The sequence below is a fragment of the Schistocerca piceifrons genome, chromosome 5, assembly GCF_021461385.2.
Source record: "Schistocerca piceifrons isolate TAMUIC-IGC-003096 chromosome 5, iqSchPice1.1, whole genome shotgun sequence".
NCBI lineage: Eukaryota > Metazoa > Arthropoda > Insecta > Orthoptera > Acrididae > Schistocerca > Schistocerca piceifrons.
Window position 1 is genome coordinate 353,480,088 of NC_060142.1, and position 18,479 is coordinate 353,498,566.

Genomic DNA, 18,479 nt, shown 5'->3' on the forward strand with positions numbered 1-18,479 from the left:
GTTTACACAGGTTTGTTTACTTCCCAATAACGGAGTTTGCACGCGCGAGTTTATTGAAATTCCACATGTTTCGCTTTCTGCCACTGTTTTTGCGGGAATATGCACATTTAAGTTTTCAAGGTTTTGTTTTTTGCTCGCGAACGGAGTTTGCACAAAAGAGTCCTCACATTTGTTTGTTTTGTTCTGTAATGGGTTTCCACATACGCAGCTTGCCGATTCAGTTTTTAGCTTTGCGTTTTCTTCTTTCAGAGACTGAATCTCTTTTTTGAGAGTTCCGATATCACTTTGTAACACTTTAATTATTTCTTCTTTTGACTTTATGGTACTTACAAGTTCTGATGTTTCCCACTACAAACAGTCGGTGCATGTCCACGGAACTTCGTCACTAATGAATTTCAGGTTCACTTTTGCGCACTTCTCATGAAGCCAAAAATTGCATTTTACGCATAAGATTCCTTTTATCACACGTTTTCTGCATTGCTTACATGTAGAACCGCTGATTTTTTCCTTTTTGGTAGAGACAGACGTGTCGTTACACTTTTCATTCGGCGCCATCTTGTGTCTCAGTGGGTATTCCATTTAAATTTCCAGCATATTACTTTGTCGTTGATATTTGCAATGTGCTATATATGTAATATGAGAGGCTGTATTGTACGATCACATGCTAACGTTGACTGTGTCTATAGAATTTGTCATACGCCAAAGAAAATAAAAATGTAATGTGTACATCTTTGATTAGTGTGCTTTCTATGCCGTCTGCTTATTCGTGTAAGTGCTTTGGGTTAGTTTGGTGCGCATGCGGTTGTGTTGTGGTGTTTGGTGTGTAATGTGTATGGTGATTGTTAATGTGAAATTTTGTTGTGACCTAGACTGGCAGCAGAAAAATTGTGAGACATGGCCACATCACTGGCAGAACAACTGAAAAAGCTAACGCTTCCTCAAACATCATTACTCGTCCACGAGAAAAAGCGAGCATCCTTCTTGTTTGATCCAAAAGAAGCTGCAAATTTGGACAGAGATGCTGTGTATGAATTAGGTGGGTATGCTTAACTTTTCATGTCTTTATCCGTAATTTAGTCTGTAGTTTTTTGCTGTACAAGCCGTTTGAATTTGATGACCAAGGTGACTTGTAATAGGCATTTCATGTGTGTGATAGAATCTTGTTTAGACTTTGTGTCCTCAAGTCAGTTTTGGCCATTTATTCGAGTTCTTTTAGATAAATGTGTCAGTTAAAGTTAAATAGCTCTTTGATATCTCATTTAGAAAATCCTGTTTTGTAACTATGTTATTCATAACAATAATATAAGAGTAGTAGGTAAGTTACTTATATATATAGGAATGTGCAACCGACTAGAATATCGCATTAATTATTATTTGTGAGAGTAGACTTTGGATTACAAGAGAAGGACTAGGACGTGCTCCTGTGTATATTCTATGCGAATACTATTGCTTCGATGTTTATGATGCAAAGTACACCGGGTGTTTGATATTATGCGGCAGGAATGCTGGTGTCAAGTTCTTACCCAGCAATGTTATTACGAAAATTAACCGCTCTGACAAATTACATAACGTGTTTGTTGGTGGGGCTAAATTTGTTTAATATTGTGCCAGAAAGTTACACTAATCTGTGTTATAGCAGTGGATCACTCTTTAAAATTAACATGAAATCTCCCAAATTACTTCGGTGTAATTTGCTGTAAAGCAACAGTGATCACTCTGATTTTGAAATGTATAGGCTATTGATTGTGACTTGATCAGTGCTCTGTCTCAAATTTTATTCAGTACAAATTGCCAACTATCTTGTTGTAATGCTGTCTGTTAATATGATGATATATTATTTGGTTGTTGCCTTGGTATCACTAAGAAATTTTGCGTATTTCTTATTACTGTATCTAAATAAGTAAGCAAAGTTTCGAGTACTGAGACTTTCCGTTTTAGCAGTGTAGTAATCCCTGCCCAGGAACTTGACTGTAAAGATTGGTAAAGTGATTTCCCTCACATAGGTTATGAGAATATTTTTTGTTGCTGTATATTTTTGTCCCCAGTATTTTCATAGTAACTTATGTTTATCAGAAGCAAGTAAATATAAGCGGAGATTTTTGATGGGTAGAGACCATGTCGTAAAAAGAGTTGCACAGGTAGTGTAGGACCCACAGTATGAACTGCCCAAATGAATTGAATGCCCGACAAATGCAGCTAAAAATTACATTCAAAACTCTACTGATTTTGTGTTCGGTGTGCGGAAGGAGAGTGATTGTTACTTAGGCCTACTCCCCCACCCCCCCCCCTACATTTTTCACCTTTGAGGTACAATTTATATTCATATCAGTAACATGCACCAAAGTACATGCCAGAAAGTGTATTGAATTTTACAAGTTTGTCTGCAATTTTATTACTTACTAGGAAATTGTATGAAATATGGAACTGAAATGATTTTCTATGCTGTGGAATGGTTGGTTATGTTACCACCATCTTTCTTTCAGATTCCCATTTATTGACTTCAGTAAATCATAATAAGATCGTCATCTTCCAGTTTAATGTAGACTTACTGGTGTGCTTGAGATTGGTCTACCAGCAAGATCGAGATTTTTTTTTTTTTTTTGAGGGGGGGGCGGTACTGTCATGCTCATGTCCTGAAGTTAGTTTCATGTTCCATGGATGGTTTGCACAGTAGTTCGTAATGATGTGGAATGAGTAAGTCTACATTTGCGCCACAGGGCTACATGCTGACAATTTACGAGGGAGTTGTTCCCCCTCCCTCACCTCCAGATATATAGAGATCTGAGTTAGTCATTCCAACACACCATCTTCTACAAATAACAGTAATACAATAGATGAGTATGGTATAGTATTGGAAAAATAACATTCTATCTCTGCGTACATATTCTGCAAACCACTGTACACTGTGTGGTACGACAACTAGTTGTTTCATTTCCTGTTCCACTAGCAAATGGAGCGAGACAAAAACAACTGTTTATATACCTCCATATGAGCCCCAATTTCTTGTACCTTATCTGCGTGGTCCCAAAGCAAAATGTATGTTGACGGCAGTAGGATCGATCTGCAGTCAGCTTCAAATGCTGGTTCTCTAAATTTTCTCAGTAGTGTTCTTCTAAATGAATGTCTTCTTCCCTCCAGGGATTCCCACTTGAGCTCTCGAACTATACCCGTAACACTTGAGTGCTGATCAAACCTGCCAGTAACAAATCTAGCAGCTTGCTTCTGTATTGGTTTGATGTCTTCTTTCAGTCCGACATGATGCATCCCAAAAACTCGAGAATTGGACACACTAGTGTCCTATATGCGGTCTCCTTTACAGATGAACCACTCTCTCCTAAAATTCTTCCAATAAACCGGAGTCATCCATTCCCCTTCCCTGCCACAATCCTCACATGCTCATTCCATTTCATTTCACTTTGTAGTGTTATGCCCAGATATTTAAACAATGTGACTGTGTTAATCAGGACACTACTAATGCTGGATCCGAATGTTCTTTTAACTGCCCATCCACATTAACTAACATTTTTCTACATTAAGAGCCAGCCACCATTCATCACGCCAATGCAAATTTTGTCTTAAGTCCTCTTGTATTTCCTACAGTCACTCAACTTCAACATGTACCATGGCTTCATCAGCGAACTCGCAGATTGCTGCCCACCCCGTCCACCAGATCATTTATGTATAGAGAGAACAACAACAGTGCTGTCACCCTTCTCTGTGGCACTCCTGACAATACCCTTGTCTCTGATGAAAACTCGTCGAGGACAACATACTGGGTTCTATTAGTTAAGAAGTCGTTAAGTGAGTCACATACCAGGGAGCCTATTCTGTATGCATGTACCTTCGTTAACTGTCTGCAATGGGGTTCCATGTCGAATGCTTTTCAGAAATCTAGAAATTTAGAATCTGCCTGTTGCCTTTCATCCATCAGTATATCACGTGAAAAAAGAGCAAGCTGGGTTTCGCACAAGCCATGCTGATTCATGGACATAGCTTTTCAGGCCCTAGGAAATTTATCATATTCAAACTCGAAATATGCTTCAGAATTCTGCAGCAGGCAGATGTTAAGGATATTGGTCAGTTATTTTGCGGGTCCATTCTTTTACCTTCCTTATGTACAGGAGTCCCTGACCTTTATTCCAGTCGCTTTGCACTTTGCGCTGGTCAAGAGATTCGTGATAAATGCAAACTAAGTAGGGGGCCATTGACACAGAGTAGTCTTTGTACATCAGGATCTGGTGACTTATTTGTTTTCAACTCTTTCTATTGTCTCTACGCCAGGGTTTCTTATTACTGTAACGGACCTACTAAGGAGACTGCCTACATTACACTTGTCCGTCCTCTTTTAGAATACTGCTGCACAGTGTGGGATCCTTACCAGATAGGACTGATGGAGTACATCGAAAATGTTTAAAGAAAGGCAGCACGTTTTGTATTGTCGTGAAATATGGGAGAGAGTGTCACAGAAATGATACAGGATTTGGGCTGGACATCATTAAAAGAAAGGCGTTTTTCATTGCGATGGAATTCTCACAAAATTCCAATCACCAACTTTCTCCTCCGAATGCGAAAATATTTTGTTGACACCGACTTATATAGGGAGGAACGATCGCCAAGATAAAATAAGGGAAATCGGAGCTCGTACGGAAAGATACATGTGTTCATTCTTTCTGCGCGCTATATGCGATTGGAATAATAGAAAATTGTGAAGGTGGTTTGATGAACCCTCTGCGAGGCACTTAAAGGTGATTCGCAGAGTATCGATGTAGATGTACTGTATCACCTGTGTGGGACTCTGCGCATTGGTCAAACGATGGTATGTTTGTAAGATTCTCCTGCGTGAACAATTTCTTAACCGTGGAATTTAAAACTTTTGCTATCTTCTACTGGCAAAACCAGACTGGTCGACTGACTGGATGGAAGCCGTAGACCCCTTTAAAAATTTTTACATAGGACCAGAATTTTTTCGGGTCCTCCGCCAGATCTGTATCAAGAAATGATGGTGCTAACTGTTGTAGGTTTCGCACATGGATCTTTTTCACAGATGGACAAATCTCTACTAATCTTTGTCTGTCTATGTTTGCATGTCCTCTATTTGAACCGAGAGTGCAACAGCCTTTGCTTCCTCAGCATTTTCCAAATTGCCTTATTAAACTACTGTGGGTCTTAATCCCCTCACTAGGCACTTAACTCTCCAGACCACAATTTACAACCTGCATAAACTCTGCATAATTCCTCTATGGTCATCATTCTGGAAATAAATGATTGCATTTCATTGTGTAAATGAGATTGCTTATCTGCTCTTTCTAACAGAAACACTCTCCTAGCCCTCTTGACTGATTTGTTAACTTTCGTAACCATATTCATTATGATATCATGATCACTGATTCCCTTATCTGTAGTGATGCCACTTATAAGACCTGCACTGTTTGTAGCTACAAGGCCCAAGATACTTCGTTCTGTGTAGGCAGCCAAACTAGCTGCTCAGTACAGTTTTCGGAAAACGTATTCAAACATACTTCACAAGACTGTCTGTACCCCCCGCAGTGAATCCATACATGCCGTAGCTTGAAGTCACTACCAACTAGTATTGCATGATCTTGATATTTATGCACAACTGACCATAGACTTTCTTTGAATGACTCTAGAAGTGTCACAGCAGAGTTGGGTGGTTGGTAAAAGCATCCAACAACTAACTTGGTTTCTCCTAGATGTCTTATGCATGACCAGTTAACTTCACTATGGAACTCAATTTCAGCCTCAGTAGAGACAATGTTTTTGTCAACTGCAATGAACACTCACCCACCTATGGCGTCTGATCTCTCTTTCAGTAAATATTCCAAGACCTGATGAAAGTCTCAGAGCTTTTACTTTGGGTTTTAGGCAGCTCTCAGTTCCAAGAATAATCTGAGATGGTGAACTTTTCTGGAGGGCAATAAATTTGGCAACTTTGTTACGAATATTTGACAATATCCCGATAAATTATATACGGTTGAACTGTCTTTAAACTGAATGCAGTCTGATTTCTGTACATGCATATCAACTGGCAAGTATTCATAAGAGTACATGTAACTACCGCCTACCCCAAAAAACCACCATGTGTACTCCACAAATACTCTACTACCCGAGTAGCTGCTTCCTTTGTGTAGTGCACCCCTGACCTGTAAAGAGGAGGCCTACAAATCCCCACCCGGTAACACAGATAGAGAAATTTGCAGCCAAGACCGTCACAGATACAATGGAGTCTTTGGTTGAGACCCTCCAGTAGGCTCCAAACCAGAGGACCCCAGCCAACTCTGGGAACGAGCCTGAAAATTATGAGCTCCGCTTGCACCCTGCTTGATACCAGCAATATTCACCATCTCCGCCATCTGCCTATAAGATCTGAGGATGGCCTCAGAACCCATGCAACAAGTGTCGTTGAACAAATTGTTATTAGTTCCTTTTTAGCACCACACACAAACTGTGGCTGTTCAGTCTCGTGTAAGAATTATTCTCCAAGTTAATTTGATCTGTTCACGTGCTCTCAGTTTTCAACTGTCTGTTTTTCCTGGTTGATTTCTTGTAATTCTGTTGAAGCTGCTGTCATACGAAAAGATAATTCACAGTTTTTTCCCCACCCTCATTCATACACATCAGTGTGTGCACTCTTGTGGCATGAGCAATGGTGGTATCCAATTTCTCTCCATGTACACTCCAGCGACTCGATAGTGATGTGCTCAAGTGCATTGTGAATTTTCTTCAAGTATTCCTAGTATATCGGTTTAGTGCAACTGATCTTTTACAAAATCCCATAGAAAGAACTATTGTGGTGTGAAGTCAAGTAATTGTAGCAGACACTGAATCTTACCATCTTATTCATTCAATCCAGAAATTGACAGATACTAATGAACGAGTGGGGATGTGCCCCATCCAGCTGGAATGTGTCATGTTGTAGGTGTTCCAATTGTGGCTCAGCAATCTCTTTGTAACATGTCCAAATAAATATCATTATTTACGGTAGACTTTCTGAGAAAGAATGAATCAGTTACACTATTATGCTTAAGTCCACAACACATATTCACCTTTGGACTGTCACTTTACATTTCACAAGTAACACTGTGATCACGAATATGAACATTATGACATACATAAAAAGTTGACTCATCAAAGAAACAATCCCAAAAGTCATTAATCTTATTTAGCATATCCACTGCAAACTTTTGGCAGTGTTTGCACAATGGGTTTTGTGCTCGAAGCAGGTATACCACATAGGCATAATATCTTAACGAAAACATGAGTATTGTTGATCAGCCAAGAGATATATTGGAAATACGGAAGCGTCCGATCCCACCCGTCTGCTTTGACCCATGACGCCACAAATACGGCGGAAACGACCATAAACCATGATTCCAATATGGCGCATATAAAGTCGGTACGTGCACATTATGAGGACGAAAATACATCGAAAAACAAACACACACACTCTCCACAAAAAGCCTAATGACACTAATGGGACAAGCGCGGGAAATGGGGTGTTTTTGGGTGGGGGCAAACTAAATATAAACAAATTTAGACACCCACCCCCATACAAACCACACAAAATGACGAAAAAAACCAACATCACAAAACTCCACAAATACCACTAAACACAATATCATCTGGAATCGGACACTTCCCTTGACCTATATAGCTCAACAGCAGCTCCCAATCCCATAAATTAGGATCAAACACTTCCCTTGGCCTATATAGCTCAAAAACATCTCTCGATACCAATATCAACATACACAGCCACACATTGGGATCGAACACTTCCCTTGACCTGTGCACTGTTAATTTTATCTGTCATATCGATTTGTGAACATAAACAACAACAGATTAATTTTACTAAAATTACCACACGATGTATAGCGAACAACACTAAATTAACCTTCACACAAAATCGTTAACTCACTGAAATGAATTACACTACAAACACAGCCGACACTAACAATTCTGGATAATAAGCAAAAGCAAACTGAGCCTATTACACCACACAAACGAAAACCCTGAACATACCACCAGAGAGCACAACAAACCACAACACAACGACATCTACTAACACGCCACACTCACAAACCTAACTCCGCGCCGTCATTACGTCACACACGACAACACCCTTACGTCACGGGTCAAAGCAGATGCGTGGGATCGGACACTTCTGTCGACCCCATATATTTGATATGAGTTGTTTTCTTTAACGAGTGATGTAATATAAGTGGCAGCTGTGACAACATTTTTTGGTGCATATATTCAACCAATGTGAAAGAAAAAAAATGCTTGGTTGTGGTGACAGATTGAGATCTGTAGCTTTTCCTGAGGCCAAGGTTAGGTTGGAAGCTGACAGTTTGGTTGCGAGTTGGCAAAAACCAGCAAATGTGAAAGTAAAAAATTCTTGTGTTGTGTTGTGGTAACAGATTGATCCATAACTTAGCCTGGTTGCAAAAATAACCACTGTTATCGCGTTTAGTAGCCATGCTGTTCATGCAGTGCATCACATGTTTCCTTTTGTCACTGGTCAATGCCAGCGGCTGGTACCATGAATATTCCTCTTTATCCCTGTTGACTGTGGCATTTCCAAACCTGTGGCCGTGAAACATGCTTATTTTTTTTGGATTCCTTTTGATCAGTTGCTGTACTTTGTCAGTGTTGGTATCTCCCTCTCCCTGTTTATGGAGGACACTACCATGTTTCCATACATGGCACATGTGAAGCCTGGATAGTTGGTTGGGACTTTGATTTCCAAACAAACTGTATCCAGAAGGTTCTTTTGGGTGTCGGACTTCCTCTCTATAAACCAGGCTACACAGTGACCTTTTTCTTGTGGTTCCTCATTTTCTGTCAAACCTGCGACACTTGAAGCTAGGATAATAAGAATAAAGAAAGAAAACTGATTTTCTATGATCAGAGCATAGAATGTCAGATCCCTTAATCACGCAGGTAGGTTAGAAAATTTAAAAAGGGAAATGGATAGGTTAAAGCTAGATATTTTGGAAATTAGTGAAGTTCCAGGACTAGTTTTAATAATGAATTTAAAAAAAAAATAGGAGCACGAGTAAGCTACTACAAACACCATAGCGAACACATTATTGTAGCAAAGATAGACACTAAGCCCACACCTACCAAGGTAGTAAAAGTTTATATGCAAACTAGCTCTGCAGTTAATGAAGTGATTGTAGACATGTATGATGAGATAAAAGAAATTATTCAGATAGTGGAGGGAGACGGAATTTTAATAGTCATGGGGGACTGGAATTCGATAGTAGGAAAAGAGAGAGGAGAAAAAGTAGCACGTGAACATGAAATGGGGGGGGGGGGGGGGTAAGGAATGAAAGGGGAAGCTATCTGGTAGAATTTTGCACAGAGCATAACTTAATCATAGATAATTCCTGGTTTAAGAATCATGAAAGAATGTTGTATATGTGGAAGAGGCTTGGAGATACTGGAAGGTTTCTGATAGATTATATAATGGTAAGGCAGATATTTTGGAACCAGCTTCTAAATTGTAAGGCATTTCCAGGGGCAGATGTGGACTCCAACTACAGTCTATTGGTTATGAACTGTAGATTAAAACTGAAGAAGCTGCAAAAAAAAGTGGCAATTTAAGGAAATGGGACCTGTATAAGCTGAAAGAACAAGAGGTTGCAGAGTGTTTCAGAGAGAGCATTAGGCAATGGTTTACAAGAATGGGGGAAAGAAATACAGTAGAAGAATGGGCAGCTTTGAGAGATGAAATAGTGAAGGCAGCAGAGGATCAAGTAGGTAAAAAAAAAAGAGGGCTAATACAAATCCTTGGGTAACAGAAGAGATATTGACTTTAATTGATGAAAGAAGAAAATATAAAAATGCTGTGAATGAAACAGAAAAGAAGGAATACAATCGTCTCAAAAATAAGATCAACAGTAAGTGCAAAACAGCTAAGCAGGGGTGGCTACAGGACAAATATAAGGATGGGGAGCCATATCTCACTAGTGATAAGATACATACTGCCTACAGGAAAATTAGAGAGACCTTTGGAGGGAAGAGAACCATTGCATGAATATCAAGAACTCAGAAGGAAAACCATTTCTAAGCAAAGAGGGGAAGGCAAAAAGGTGGAAGGAGTATATAGAGGGTCTGTGCAAGCAAGGGTGATGTTGTTGTTGTTGTTGTTGTGGTCTTCAGTCCTGAGACTGGTTTGATGCAGCTCTCCATGCTACTCTATCCTATGCAAGCTTCTTCATCTCACAGTACCTACTGCAGCCTACATCCTTCTGAATCTGCTTAGTGTATTCATCTCTTGGTCTCCCTCTACGATTTTTACCCTCCACACTGCCCTCCAATACTAAATTGGTGATCCCTCAATATCTCAGAACATGTCCTACCAACCGATCCCTTCTTCTGGTCAAGTTATGCCACAAGCTCCTCTTCTCCCCAATTCTATTCAATACCTCCTCATTAGGTATGTGATCTACCCATCTAATCTTCAGCATTCTTCTGTAGCACCACATTTCGGAAGCTTCTATTCTTTTCATGTCTAAACTATTTATCGTTCACGTTTCACTTCCATACATGGCTACACTCCATACAAATACTTTCAGAAATGACTTCCTGACACTTAAATCTATACTCGACGTTAACAAATTTCTCTTCTTCAGAAACGCTTTCCTTGCCATTGCCAGTCTACATTTTATATCCTCTCTACTTCGACCATCATCAGTTATTTTGCTCCCCAAATGGCAAAACTCCTTTACTACTTTAAGTGTCTCACTTCCTAACCTAATTCCCTCAGCATCACCCAATTTAATTCGACTACACTCCATTATCCTCGTTTTGCTTTTTTTGATGTTCATCTTATACCCTCCTTTCAAGATACTGTCCATTCCATTCAACTGCTCTTCCAAGTCCTTTGCTGTCTCTGACAGAATTACAATGTCATCGGCGAACCTTAAAGTTTTTATTTCTTCTCCATGGATTTTAATACCTACTCCGAACTTTTCTTTTGTTTCCTTTATTGCTTGCTCAATATACAGATTTAATAGCGTCGGGGATAGGCTACAACCCTGTCTCACTCCCTTCCAACCACTGCTTCCCTTTCATGCCCCTTGACTCTTATAACTGCCATCTGCTTTCTGTACAAATAGTAAATAGCCTTTCGCTCCCTGTATTTTACCCCTGGCACCTTCAGAATTTGAAAAAGAGTATTCCAGTTAACGTTGTCAAAAGCTTTCTCTAAGTCTACAAATGCTAGAAACGTAGGTTTGCCTTTCCTTAATATTTCTTCTAAGATAAGTCGTAGGGTCAGTATTGCCTCACGTGTTCCAACATTTCTACGCAATCCAAACTGATCTTCCCCGAGGTCGGCTTCTATCAGTTTTTCCATTCGTCTGTAAAGAATCCGCGTTACTATTTTGCGGGTGTGACTTATTAAACAGATAGATTGGTAATTTTCACATCTGTCAACATCTGCTTTCTTTGGGATTGGAATTATTATGTCGTTCTTGAAGTCTGAGGGTATTTCGCATGTCTCATACATCTTGCTCACCAGATGGTAGAGTTTTGTCAGGACTGGCTCTCCCAAGGCTGTCAGTAGTTCTAATGGAATGTTGTCTACTCCGGGGCGTTGTTTCAGCTCAGGTCTTTCAGAGCTCTGTCAAACTCTTCATGCAGTATCATATCTCCCATTTCATCTTCATCTACAGCCTCTTCCATTTCCATAATATTGTCCTCAAGTACATCGCCCTTGTGTAGAACCTCTATATACTCCTTCCACCTTTCTGCTTTCCCTTCTTTGCTTAGAACTGGGTGTCCATCTGAGCTCTTGATATTCATAAAAGTGGTTCTCTTTTCTCCAAAGGTCTCTTTAATTTGCCTGTAGGCAGTATCTATCTTACCCCTAGTGAGATAGGCCTCTACATCCTTACATTTGTCCCTGCTTAGCCATTTTGCACTTCCTGTCGATCTCATTTTTGAGACGTTTGTATTCCTTTTTGCCTGCTTCATTTACTGCATTTTTATATTTCCTCCTTTCATCAATTAAATTCCATATTTCTTCTGTTACCCAAGGGTTTCTACTAGCCCTCATCTTTTTACCTATTTGATCCTCTGCTACCTTCACTATTTCATCCCTCAAAGCTACCCATTCTTCTACTGTATTTCTTTCCACAGTTCCTGTCAATTCTTCCTTTATGTTCTCCCTGAAACTCTGTACAACCTCTGATTCTTTCAGTTTATCCAGGTCCCATCTCCTTAAATTCCCATCTTCTTGCAGTTTCTTCAGTTTTAATCTACAGTTCATAACCAACATATTGTGGTCAGAGTCTACATATGCCCCGGGAAATGTCTTACAATTTAAAACCTGGTTCCTAAATCTCTGTCTTACCATTATATGATCTGACTGATACCTATCTGTATCTCCAGGGTTCTTCCATGTATACAACTTTCTTTCATGATTCTTGAACCAAGTGTTAGCTATGATTAAGTTATGCTCTGCGCAAAATTCTACCATGCAGCTTCCTCTTTCATTTCTTAGCCCCAATCCATATTCACCTACTATGTTTCCTTCTCTTCCTTTTCCTACTACCAAATTCCAGTCACCCATGACTATTAAATTTTCTTCTCCCTTCACTACCTGAGTAATTTCTTTTATCTCATCATACATTTCATCAGTTTCCTCATCATCTGCAGAGCTAGTTGGCATATAAACTTGTACTACTGTAGTAGGCGTGGGCTTCGTGTCTATCTTGGCCACAATAATGCATTCACTATGCTGTATGTAGCAGCTTACCCATACTCCTATTTTTTTATTCATTATTAAACCTACTGCATTACCCCAATTTGATTTTGTATTTATAACCCTGTATTCACCTAACCAAAAGTCTTGTTCCTCCTGCCACCAAACTTCACTAATTTCCACTATATCTAACTTTAACCTATCCAGTTCCCTTTTCAAATTTTCTAATGTACCTGCTCGAGTAAGGGATATGACATTCCACGCTCCGATCCGTAGAATGCCAGTTTTCTTTCTCTGGATAACAACGTCCTCTTGAGTAGTCCCCGCCCGGAGATCCGAATGGGGGACTATTTTACCTCCGGAATATTTTACCCAAGAGGACGCCATCATCATTTAATCATACAGTAAAGCTGCATGCCCTCAGGAAAAATTACAGCTGTAGTTTCCCCTTGCTTTCAGCAGTTTGCAGTACCAGAACAGCAAGGCCGTTTTGGTTAATGTTACAAGGCCAGATCAGTCAATCATCCTGACTGTTGCCCCTGCAACTACTGAAAAGGCTGCTGCCCCTCTTCAGGAACCACACGTTGGTCTGGCCTCTCAACACATACCCCTCCGTTGTGGTTGCACCTACGGTACGGCTATCTGTATCGTTGAGGCACGCAAGCCTCCCCACCAACGGCAAGGTCCATGGTTCACGAGGGGGGGTGATGTATTTGAGGGAAATATTATGGAAATGGAAGAGGACGTAAATGAAGATGAAGTGGGAGATATGATACTGAGTGAAGAGTTTGACAGAGTACTGAAAGACCTAGTCCAAACAAGGACCTGGGAATAGACAACATTCCATTAGAACTGCTGATAGCCTTGGGTGAGCCAGTCATGACAAAGCTCTGTCACCTGGTGAGCAAGATGTATGAGACAGGCGACATACCCTCAGACTTCAAGAAGAATATAATTATTCCAATCCTTAAGAAAGCAGTTTAATAAGTCAGGGCTGCAAAATACTAACACGAATTCTTTACAGACGAATGGAAAAACTGGTAGAAGCCAACCTCAAGGGAAGGTCAGTTTGAATTCCGTGAAAATGTAGAAACACTTGTGGCAATACTGGCCCTAAGACTTATCCTAGAAGATAGATTAAGGAAAGGCAAACCTACGTTTATGGCATTTGTTGACTTAGGGAAAGCTTTTGACAATGGTGACTGGAATACTCTCTTTCAAATTGCTGAAGGTGACAGGGGTCAAATACAGGGAGCAAAAGGCTATTTACAATTTGTACAGAAATCAAATGGCAGATATAAGAGTCGAGGGGTATGCAAGGGAAGCAGTGTTTGAGACAGGAGTGAGACAGGGTTGTAGCCTATCCCCGATGCTATTCAAACTGTATATTGAGCAAGCAGTAAAGGAAACAAAAGAAAAATTTGTAGTAGGAATTAAAATCCATGGAGAAGAAATAAAATCCGTGAGGTTTGCCGACGACATTATAATTCTGTCAGAAACAGCAAAAGAGCAGCAAGAGCAGTTGAACGGAATGGTCAGTGTCTTGAAAGGAGGATACAAGATAAGCATCAACAAAAGCAAAACAAGGATAGTGGAATGTAGTCAAATTAAATCAGGTGATGCTGAGAGAATTAGATTAAGAAATGAGACACTTAAAGTAGTAGATGAGTTTTGCTATTTGGGTAGCAAAATAACTGACAATGGTCGAAGTAGAGAGGATATAAAATGTAGACTGGCAATGGCAAGGAAAGCGTTTCTGAAGAAGAAAAATTTGTTAACATCGAGTAGATTTAAATGTCAGAAAGTCTTTTATGAAAGTATTTGTATTAAGTGTAGCCATGTATGGAAGTGAAACATGGACGATAAATAGTTTAGACAAGAAGAGAATAGATGCTTTCGAAATGTGGTGCCACAGAAGAATGCTGAAGATTAGATGGGTAGATCACATAACTAACGAGGAGGTACTGAATGAGACTGGGGAGAAGAAGAGTTTGTGGCACAACTTGACTAAAAGAAGGGATCAATTGGAGGGACATGTTCTGAGGCATCCAGGGACCATTAATTTAGTATTGGAGGGAAGCGCGGAGGGTGAAAATCGTAGAGGGAGATCGAACAATGAATACACTAAACAGATTCAGAAAGATGTAGGGTGCAGTAGTTATTCAGAGATGAGGAAGCTTGCGCAGTACAGAGTAGCATGGAGAGCTGCATCAAACCAGTCTTTGGACTGAAGACTGCAACTAGAAAAATGCCCAAGAAAAAGGCAAATTGCCAATTTTGAAATCGTTCCGCTTCATAATTAGTAATATAACTAACAGAACAGTCGTGGGAGATTGGAAGTTTTTGAAGAGGATGTACAGAGTAGAGAATCACAATAAGCATGGAAATTTAATATCAAAATCATGACAAAAGGCGATAGTGAAGAGTTTGCTTGACCTATATGGCCAAATTGAATTGGCCGATATCATCACGAAACAAAAATCCCACTATTGAACGAATAATTTTACCAACGGTTTAAGTTAACTGGTATAGCACAGTTGAATTACCAACTTAAGGAATAAAAGGGGAAACTATCTGGTAGAATTTTGCACAGAGCATAACTTAAGTAGCTTATTGAACCTACAATTTATCAACCAAAAAATATAAAAATACTTTTAAATCAGAAAATGCTGAAAAACGAATGTAAAAAAAACAGAAACTTGTCTCAGAAATCACACAAAAAAGTTATTGTACCAATAGCTCCTTCACACTCAGATTACTATTGAAACTAAGAGCTGGTTGAAACATGAAGTGGAGAGCTGTGAGATTTTTAGCAATTCATGGAATTTATATTGGAAAAAAACGGATTAGATACCATAAGAGGGATAGTGTTCATTGCAACTGACAAAAATATTCTCTCAATTGGGCAGAATTTGAATGTGACACAGGTGTAGGTGAGATCCAGTTCATTGGTTGGTTTTGGGGAAGGGACCAAACTGCGAGGTCATTGGTCCCATTGGATTAGGGAAGGACGTGGAAGGAAGTTGGCCTTGACCTTTCAAAGGAACCATCCTGGCATTTGCGTGAAGCGATTTAGGGAAATCACAGAAAACCTAAATTGGGATGGCCGGACGCGGGTTTGAACCGTCGTCCTCCCAAATGTGAGTCCAGTGTGCTAACCACTGCGCCTTCTCGCTCGATGAAATCTTGCTCATTGTTAGATGTTTTTACCAGCCATCTGATTCTGCTGTGACGTTTTTTAGTCATTCAAAGAAAGTAAGTCTACAGTCAGTAGTGCAGAAGTACCCAGATAATGCGATACTAGTTGGCGGGGACTCTAACCTACTGGTATGGAGTAGGACATCTGTGGATTCATTGCAGGGTTACAGACAGACAGTCTGTCAGTACAGAGACAGGTTATAGTGATGATGATGATGATGATGATGTCATCGTAGTGACTCTGGTCACTAAAGGTAATAAAACAATCAAGAAGGCAAGGAGAGTATTTCTGCTAGAAGGAACGGATAAGTAGTTGCCATCAAATCACTTGTACAGTGAATTGACGATCATTTAATTAGAGTATGATGGACTAAGAGTGTTTAAACAGATTGTAAATCGTGCTTTGGAGAAGTATATGCCAACTAAGTGGATTAAGGGCGGAAAAGAGCCATTGTGGTTTAACAGTGGAATTCAGAAAATGCTGAGGCAGCAAAGGCTGTTGCGCTCTTGGTTCAAAAAAGAAGATGCAAACGACTATAGGCTAAAGTTAATTCAGAATGTGCATTTGTGAAAAGATTGATTGCAAAGTGTACAACTGCCACTGTCATACCTTAGCAAACAATCTTTCTGAAAACCTGAGAAAATTCTGCTCCTATGGAAAATTGCTAATAAGCTGGTCTAAGCTTCTGTCCAGTTACTCGAGCAGTCTGGTGTGGCAGTAGAGGATAGCAAAAGGAAAACTACTGTTTTAAATTTCATATTTAAGAACTCGTTGTATGACTATAATATGGAGGACATAGTAATAAGCATCCCTAACATAGAGGAAGAACCGAAGGGGTTGAAAACAAGTGAATCGCCATGTTCGGATGGAACCCAGTTTAGTTTTACTAAGAGTACCATATATCATTGGCCCATTATTTAGCATGCATTTATCATTAATCTCATCCAGCACAGTCCCAAGCAACTGGAAAAAAGTGCAGGTGACACCTGTATATAAGAAGGGCAAAAGAATTTACCTGCAAAATTACAGACCAATATTCTTATGATTAATTTTCTGCAGAATTCTTGAACATATTCTCAGTTTTAATGTAATAAATTTCCTTGAGACAGGAAAATTTTTGTCCACAGATCAGTATGTATTTTGAAAGTATCGCTCGTGTGAAACTCAGCCTGCCCTTTTCTGAAATATCTTGTGAACTATAGATGAAGGCTGACAGACAGATTACATGTTCCTAGATTTCTGAGAAGCTTTTGACTCGGCGCCCCACTGCAGACTGTTAGCAAAGGTATGAGTGTACGAAATGTGTTCCTAGATATGAGTGTGGCTCAAAGACTTCTCAAGTAATAGAGCCCAGTAAATTGTCCTCAATGGCGAGTGTTCATCAGTGACAAGGATATTGTCATGAATGCCCCAGGGGAGTTTAGTAGGACCACTGTTATTTTCCGTACGCATAAATGATGTGGCGGACAGGGTGAGGAGCAGTCTGCACCTATTTGCTTCATAATGCTGTGATGTACAGGAAGGTGTCATTGTTGAGTGGCTGTAGTAGGCTACAAGGTGAATTGGACAAAATTTCTAGTTGATGTGATGAATGGCAGCTATCTCTAAATATAGAAAAACGTAATCTAATGTAGACAAGTAGGAGAAACAAACTGGTCTTTTTAGAGTACAACATTATTAGTGTGCTGCTTGCCCCAAGTCAAGTAGATTAAATATCTATGTGTAATATTGCAAACAACATGAAATGGAACAAGCATATGACAGTAATAGGGAGGGCAAGTGGTTGACTTCATTTCATTAGGAAAATTTTAGGAAAGTGTGGTATGTTGGACTTCAGTGGAACCCATTTGTGAGATACTGCTAGTGTGTCTGGCATCTGCACCAGGTCAAATTGAAGAGAGACGTTGACGCAATTCAGAGGTAGGCTGATAGATTTGTTACTGGTAGTTTCAAACAGCATGCAAGTATCACGGAGATACTTCGGGAATTCAGATGGGAATCCCTGGTTGAAGGCAATGCTCTTTTCAAGGAAACCCATTGAGAAAACATAAGAACTGGCATTTGAAGCTGACTGCAGGACGATTCTACTATCGCCAACACGTGTTTCTTGTAAGGGCCCCGAAGATGAGAGAAATTATGGCTTGTACAGAGGCATGTAGGCAGTTGTTTTTCACTCGCTCTGTTTGACTGTGGAACAGAAAAAGAAATGATAAGAAAAGATACAGGGTACCCTCTGTCATGCACCGTACAGTGGCTTCTGGAATATGTATGTAGCTGTAGAACCTAATGTAGTACAGGGTGTTCAGCAAAAGAGTCCTTGATTTTAAAATTAAATATCTTGGAAACTAAGATTGATAGATAAGTAAGACAAACAGAATGTTTATCGTGTAGGCTGTAAGAATATTATACAGAAGTTTCAGAATAGTTTGAAAAGCTGCTGACAGATGGTACTGTAATCACAACATGTAGTGCACTATAAATAGTGGGCCACAGCTCAGAGCAATCAGTTCCACTGTTGACACATGAGAGGAGCGTAGGGTTTCTAAGACA

The 18,479-nt window shown here is 39.8% G+C and overlaps 1 protein-coding gene across 1 annotated transcript in view; it reads left to right on the forward strand.

Moving 5' to 3' along the window:
• The first annotated feature begins 787 nt into the window (after positions 1–787).
• LOC124798417 (HEAT repeat-containing protein 1) overlaps positions 788–18,479 on the forward strand; it is a 286,351-nt gene continuing 268,659 nt past the window's right edge. The window contains exon 1 of the mRNA XM_047261815.1: positions 788–1,036. Coding sequence (XP_047117771.1) covers positions 895–1,036 — 142 coding nt within the window. The 5' untranslated portion in view covers positions 788–894. The remainder of the gene's footprint in view (positions 1,037–18,479) is intronic.